The 8,155-nt window shown below is 39.0% G+C and overlaps 1 protein-coding gene across 1 annotated transcript; it reads left to right on the forward strand.

Moving 5' to 3' along the window:
* The first annotated feature begins 5,102 nt into the window (after window positions 1-5,102).
* On the forward strand, window positions 5,103-7,243 carry LOC145907335 (uncharacterized). The gene is made up of 4 exons (XM_082994757.1): window positions 5,103-5,127; window positions 6,449-6,577; window positions 6,718-6,827; window positions 7,022-7,243. The coding sequence occupies exons 1-4, from the start codon at window positions 5,103-5,105 to the stop codon at window positions 7,241-7,243; spliced, it is 486 nt and encodes a 161-aa protein (XP_082850883.1).
* Window positions 7,244-8,155: the final 912 nt, after the last annotated feature.

Raw genomic sequence — 8,155 nt, forward strand, 5'->3', positions numbered from 1 at the left:
CACGTCTCTCTCGTATATTAACTGCATGTCTTGCTCTTTTTCGGTGGGAGCTTGGAAGTATGTGTAATGTGTAGTCACAGACTAAACTCACTGCACAACTATATGATTGACTCAAAAAGGGTAACAAATATTAACAAAATAATGCAATTTAAATATTTTATATAATAGTTTTTTCTTATATATTTTTTTATCAAAATGTTCACTGGCATCGCAGCCAAGGCTTGGCACCTAAGCTTGATCAACCACTGTGGCTCCTATAGGCGCAACAAATCCTGTGGAGGCGAAAGGCCTGTTGGCCAATAATTGCCTGAATGTTTCTCTGTAGAATTTACAATGACAAACACTTTAATTCGAATAACATTTTTTTATCAGGCTTTGGGAATAAATTCCAATCCACGGCGAATAGCTCATAGAGACTCAGTGTTGATAGTCTTGTTGCATTGATAATAGAGAATGCAATTGAACACGTAACAGACTAATCTTAACTCAACTGGTAATGCCATGCGCTGCGATTTGAAACGGAATATCACGTGACAATGCTAGTACAGCAGCGACACATAGTGGAAGAGGAAAAAGGGAATGTTAAGCAATGACTGCTAAAATTTGACATTGTCCGCTGCAATATCCACATCGCTATGTGACTTAAACCTTGGTTTCCTACATAAGTAAGATTTCCCCCGAAATGTTCGCAAATGCGTTTGAACGCTCAGTATAAGGTAGGATTGTAGAACATGACCCACTCAAACAATGTAGGATTGACCACACGAATATAGGAGTTTGTTAACGACGGACGAAAGGTCTTCTTTTTAAATGGAAAATTCTGCGCAAGTTTGAGTGGGTCATGTTCCACGCCCTATACAGTCTTACTGTCTCTGCAGCGGTAATCGAATCGTGTTGATCTCCGATGGACTCGGTGGTTGATACGGTTTGGGTATGACAACCTCATCACACGGAGTTTTGCGTTTTTGTGTGTGGGTTTTGGAATGGCCACCTAATATTTTTTATTCATTACCGAACTTACGCACATAGCAACGAACTTGTTTTGACCTATTTTTTTTCGAAATTATGTTTATTTTGTTAATATGTGTGCACTACGGTATATAAGCATATTTTACCGTGCAAAATAAGTGTAATTCTAGCGCTACATAGAAGGACCATGAATTATGGATCGTGGCAAAAGATATTACGGAAGAAAGGGCCCGATTTTGTAGCTGCAGTATCTTTGTATCCGAAGGCATAACAAAAATATTAGGAAAGCTATTTTTATAGCAAGCAATAGGTTTTCGTACACGAGTCACAAACCGTTGTCATTTGTATTTAATCTAAAAGAAACGACCGTTTGCAACTGTTCTGGTTACGCCGTGTGATTAGTATAATGTGCCACAATCAATCTGTGACTCCCTGTGTGATTACTACCACCGTGCGGAAAGCTGATAGCAATTAACTGTCATATAAATGCGTTCTTGTAATCCAGGGGTGCACAACCTTTTTACTATTGCCGACCGCATCACACACACCACTGTGTGCTAACGGCCGCCACTGAATATACTATTTTTTCAACGATATACTCCTGATAATTACGACAAGTTGACGTGAGCATTATAAGAAAGGAATGGAAATGATTCCATACCTGAAAAAATGTGCACTATTTATTATTTACATTTGCCAAATTACGTATATTACAATGTAATGAAATGTCGAATTATTCAATGACTGCCTTGTTCTTGCACGCTAGGTTCACGTCTCCATCATAAAACAATCCACTTCCCATTTGGGATTAAATGCCCTTTTCTCTTGTTTTAACAGCCTTTTGCGTTTCAGCGACATGACTGAGCGATTCCACTGTTTAGCATTTCGACAACTGCACATGCGTACTTGACAATTCACCGATATGCTATTAATGTTTTATGACGTCACCATCCCTATTGTTGCGCTTTGTCTTGGTTGCGGTGGCTGCACCAGTTACTACTCGCTACAGCGAACGTATGTGTATAACGCGGAAATGGAAATGGACCTAATCAATAGCTTAACTCTTGAGACCGCTAGAAAAACAAGTTTCAGAAGCAACGACGGCCGCCAATTCATATTTTTTGATATAAATGTGCACGGCCGCAAAAAATAGCGTCCGCGGCCGCAGGTTGTGCACCGCTGTGTAATCGAACGTCTTCAGTTGTTGTTTAGCCTACAGTCATTTCGATACGAACAATTTAAAGAAACTCAACATCAACAGGGAAACAAAAATGTTCATCTTGTGTTAGTTTTCGTTCACTTGTATCAACTCACTTATAAATGCTTTGACAAATACCTTACTCAGGGGTTCACAAATGGATTCATCAGGCTTGTCCACAAGCATATGAAAAATGCACAATGTTACAGGACCTACGGGTTTCGAGACATTAAAATTAGCGAAATACTTGGTTTACTGACTTTTCTGACTCCTCTTGCTTAAAGTTCCAGATGATTGATAGACCACGCTTTCGCGGTCTGTATTCATGATGAAAATCAAGTGAGCTTTTGCCCTTTTACTCTACGCAAGGTTTCCGTCCTCGCTGAGCTCACCTAAGGACACCTGTGTTATTCTTACGCAAATGTCATTGCGTAAACCACTGGCGACAGCAACTCTGGAGCGATGTCTGACTGAAATAGGAAGTCATTATGTTCGTACAACTGACTTGGAGGTCCACAATACAATAGCACACACAGAAATCTGGTTTGAGTCTAGATCTTATGCAGAAATATCTCGTCCACTATTTTGCAAGGGAAATATCTTGCGGTGCCAGATCCGCCACCCAGCACATAGAACACAACACGCAATTGTATTCAATGTTGAGCAGAATGGGGGCGCGACGGAAACACAAACACTACAAAAATTCCCATTTGTTTTGAGCTTGATTTATTAATAGCGGCTCGAGGCTCACGCTTTTGGGGAAAAGAGAAAAAAGAGTGTTTTTCTTGTAAATGTGTATTTGCCTTCCGCAGAGTTATTAAAATATGATAGGAATTCCATTTTATGGAAAGTGATTACTTGACCCACAAACAGTTTTTCAAAAAAAAACGCATCTAATCCATAGTCTAATCTTTTTGCATGTAATTGCTTTAAGCGTAGTTCTTGTTGGTGTTGGCAAAAAGTTGTTGTGGAAATAATATAACATTTTCAATTTGCCGCTAGATGTCGCAAGTGGTAGCGTATTGACAATATATTTTTATGTGTCATGATCAGTATACTGGGAAAATGTAAGCTGTCGGCTTAGTGTCCAACATCATATTTTGTGGCAAGTGGTTGGTTTCGAACACGATTCACAAACAGGTTTTGTGATGACGATTACATGCTACTGTCACGTGATTTATAAAATCGGCCCAATCCATCTGTGACCACCTGTGTGATTATTATGTTTTTGTGTTGTGCTAATTGCAATTATCTGTGTTTAATGTGTGCTTGGTATCTAACCTTTTCATTCATTGGTTTAAAATCATTTCAATACGAACAATCCAAAGAAAAACAGCATGAATTTTATCGCAAATCTAGTCCCAGCATTTAGCAGGTTTCGAGACATTGAAATTAGCGAAATACTTGGTTTACTAACTTTTATAGAACATGATAGATGGTCGCGACAACAACGCACCGAAACTGAAGTAGTTTTTTTATTAAAATTGCAACTCAATGTACGTACCGCCGATTTGAAGCACCACAAAAATTGCACACGCACCAAACTTTAAGCTGTGTCTAACATAGAAAAACATTACTTTCCACGTCTTTAATACAAATATTGAGCTCCAATTTTACACATAAACAAGGTTTACAAACAGTTGTTTGTACAGAGAATCCATGAGCAGGAGACGATACATGTTTCTTTGCGGTCGCTGAACTCAACAAGTTTCTTGATATCTGTCCAATGTAGGATTGACCACATGAATATGGGAGTTTGTTAACGACGGACTAGAGGAGAAAGGTCGTCTTTTTTTTTAATGGAAAATGCTGCGCAAATTTGTGTGGATCATGTTCCACGATCTATACAGTCTTCCTGTCTGTGCAGCGAATCGGGTTAATTCCTGTCGGAATCGGTGGTTGATACGGTATTCATCACCGAGCATACGCAGTTGGCAATGAACTTGTGTAGGTACCCATCCCTTTGCAGCAAGTATTTATGTCTTCGAATTCACTGTCGATGATTTTATACGTGCTGCTTATCTTGTAGGTACGTAGAAGGATGCAAGGAACGCATAAGGTTAACCTCTTAATGACGCGGGACAAAGCTCTACTATTTGCTATAGAGATTGGGGCTGGCTATAGCCTCCTGAAGGTTGTGCTGAAGACCTTTCCGGGCGTGGCATTTTTGCCTGAAAATAATCGTTCATTCCTCAAGCCGTCTCAAATATGCTGAATTTACCATTGCCTCCACTTTAACCTCCAACAGCAACGTGTTCGTCCAACCGTCGAGTTAACGTTTAGGGTAAAACGACCTCATAATCATCCAACCAGTTCTGTTGATCATTTGTTTCCACACTCCACTCATTTGGATGACCCTTGTGGGTTAAACGACCATTTCACTCTTTGCTGCCAGAAAATTTAAGCTAATTTCCTTTATTTCTCAATGAATTTAAATGTAATAAATTGAGTCTGACACAAATTGCGAAGTTTTTAATTAATATTTTGCACATTTTTTGTAATTGTTTTGATGTTATGGACTCAGTTATTTGCACCTACAGAAGTAATTCATGCGTGTAAATGCTTTGCGAAAAGGTTATATGTTTCGATCGCAAGGGCTGGAGGAAATGATAAATACTGGATTGGTCAAAGGCGCTCGAGCCATATACCAAACAAAATGGTATTGGGGCAAACGTGTTCAATTTTCAGTAATGCTTTCTGCATCTCGATTTTAGTGTATATTTTTCACTGAAAGCATTCGCTTATGACTATTTTGTCGTTAATATTTGTGCATGACTTTGTGACATACAATATTAATGCTTTCCTGTACTCTTTAACATGTAACATCCAGCCACATATTTTTTCCTAATTTTGGGTTGATTTGTTCCCATTATATGTGTGCACTACGGTAAGCAGATAAGTTTGTTTCTAGCGCTGCAGTGATAGAGCATGAATTATGGATGGTAGCTCGAGGTGTCCAGGTTAAAAGCTGCAGGATCTTTGAGTTCGCAGAATCAAACAATATTTGGGAAGGTTTTATCACGATCATTATATTTATTATGAAAGAAACGACCGTTTGCAACTGTTCTGGTCTCGCCTTGTGATTAGTATAATGTGCCACAATCAATCTGTAACTGCCTGTGTGATTACTACCACCGTGCGGAATACTGATAGCGATTAACTGTCATATAAATGCGTTCTTGTTATCGAACGTTTTCAGTTGATGATTTAGCCTACAGTCATTTCGACACGAACAATTTAAAGAAACTCAACATCAAGAGGGAAATAAAAATGTTCATCTCGTGTTAGTTTTCGTTCACTTATATCAATTCACTTATAAATGCTTTGACAAATGCCTTAGTCAGGGGTTCACAAATAGATTCAACAATGCACAATGTTACAGGACCTACGATGCGATGCGTGTTTATGATGCTTGAATGTCATTGCGTCAACCACTAAGTGGCGACAGCAACGCTGGAGCGATGTCTGACTGAAATAGGAAGTCATTATGTTCGTACAACTGACAGCAGACATAGAAATCTGTTAAATATCTTGCGGTGCCAGATCCGTCACCCAGCACATAGAACACAACACGCAACTGTATTCAATGTTGAGCAGAATGGGAGACGCGACGGAAACACAAACACTACAAAAATTCCCATTCGTTTTGAGCTTGATTTATTAATAGCGGCTCGAGGCTCACGGTTTTGGTGAAAAGAGCCTATTTTTCTTGTAAATGTGTAATTCCCTTCCGCAGAGTTATTAAAATATGATAGGAATTCTGTTTTGTGGCAAGTCATTACATGAGACACAAACAGTGTTTGAAAAACAAACGCATGTAACAATAGTCTAATCTTTTCCGTAGTTATCAGCGTGATCTTAAATTATAAGTCAAAGGCTTCTCAGTGTGATCTTAAATAATAAAACAGGCTATGTAGCCTATATTACCATTTTAAGTGTTTTGTTTTATGTCGTATGAAATTGTAAAGTAAAACTGACCTTAAGGGATATCTTTCAAGCACGTTTCGTATACTTTGAATTCAAATCTAAAATACTGTAACTCACTGAAGCAAGTTTAAAATCAATCCAGGTGCAATTGTAGTTACCAACTTGATGGGTTCACATTAGAGCATTCCCTGTCTTTCATAAGAATTTTTTGATGAGTTTGACCATGTCCGTTTTTAACTATAGTCTAAGTATTGTTACGTTTTAGGCCATTTCTAGAATCAAATCGTTATTCCAAAACAGTGCTGTAAGTTTTTTTTTATCGTTCCTTTCTCCAAATTCTGTGTTTTCGTACAGTGCAAAATACCGCGAGACAAATTGTTCCATTCGTACGAGCGACGTTCAATTTTCTTGACCGCAACGGCAACGGGAAATTTGAGCGTTCAGAATCAGAGGCTGCAATCGCAGCACTGCATCTACCTGGAGGTAGGATACGCAGTCAGAGCAGGTTTAAGACAATTTTTAAGACAACAACCAGCATTTAATAACGCGTTGGTCTCTTATAAACTAAACTGGGTCGAGTTTTGCAACTTCTGTAACCCATTTATTGACTTTTTTGTGCAAAGAACATGAACAACGACAGAAGTTCGGTCTGTGCGATTCTGACAACAACGGCTACCTTGACAGGACCGAGTATGCAAGGTGTTCGGTAATATCTTACGGAGAAATTTTTGCGGTGAGTCTATTTTAACTTTTTGTACGCTACGGAATACCGGCAAAACAGCCAACAGTCACATATGATATATTCTAAAGTCGTCCGAGTTACTGCGATGAACTCAACGCTCATATTTTATGAAATACTTTCTCAAAGATATACATTAACCTGCTTTGTTCCAGCACAATTTAATCATACAGTAATGATTCAATCAGCGCGCAGATAGAGACCACGACGGACTGCTGTCAAAACAACAGATGATCAAACTCATCAAAGCCTTTGCCAAAGTCGTTTACACCGATGCGACTTCAGAGGATCAGCGTGCAGCCATCCACAAATTAAGAAAAGATCCTATGCAGTACGACCTGGTTGATGTCGTCAAAGTTGACACCAAGCTTTTCGAAAATTACCTCGGAAAACACAGAAATCAAATGTAGCGGCCATTCATTGCTCTTTCGATGGCCTACACATACAATTCAAAATAATTTTTTTGTAATTATTTTGATAATTATAAAAGGTGTTGGTGGTAAAATAATCCAGCAATTAAACGGTTTCAGTTGAACGTTTCTGTGCTAGATTCGCTCCAAAATGGATCACACCCAATTTAGCTTTGCAGACGGAGTAATATCCCAAGGCATACAAGCTTGTTTCCTTAACTATTGTCAGAGCAGCCAAAATGACTGAATGTAGTTGGAGGTAAACTTTTATTCATAGCTCCGACATCATTTCTGACACCAGACTGGGCGACCCATACCCCGACAATTGATGATACACTGCTCTTTTCTGCTTTAGTGCTGTATTAAAAACTCACCTAACAGTTTGATTCCCATCTTACGCCAAACTTGTATTTCGACTCAAACAAGTTTGTTTGCCGGAGTAAAAGGTATGGTAAAGAACACGCAACAGCACAATAGAATTCAGGTTATCGCAGCCAACCGAAAATATACCAAAAAGAAAACCTAATCGGGATTTGCAAAAGCCGCAAAATTCCGCAAATAAATTGGATAGTTGGCATCCTAAATTCCAAATATGTAGAAGGGAAGAAAGTAAAAAAAGAATTTTGACATCTTTTTGCATCTCACTCTATCAGTTTAGCTGCATGTCCTGCTCTTTCTCGTTGCGTGCTTGGAAGTATGTGCAATGTGTCGTCACAGACTGAAGGACGCATATTTTTATGAAAATAAGTTTCGGTGGCGGGAAATGCCCACCGTGTTGACCTTTGTCACAAAGGAAAGGGCCTCAATTTTTCGGTTGAATGGATGCACATGCGTGTGTTGTTGTCATGGCGAATTTGTGTGTTCGGGCAGTTTTAGCTATTTCAATCAGGTAGTTACTTGGTGGCGGGTGCT

The sequence above is a fragment of the Ascidia mentula genome, chromosome 6 (genome assembly GCF_947561715.1).
Source record: "Ascidia mentula chromosome 6, kaAscMent1.1, whole genome shotgun sequence".
Classification (NCBI taxonomy): domain Eukaryota; kingdom Metazoa; phylum Chordata; class Ascidiacea; order Phlebobranchia; family Ascidiidae; genus Ascidia; species Ascidia mentula.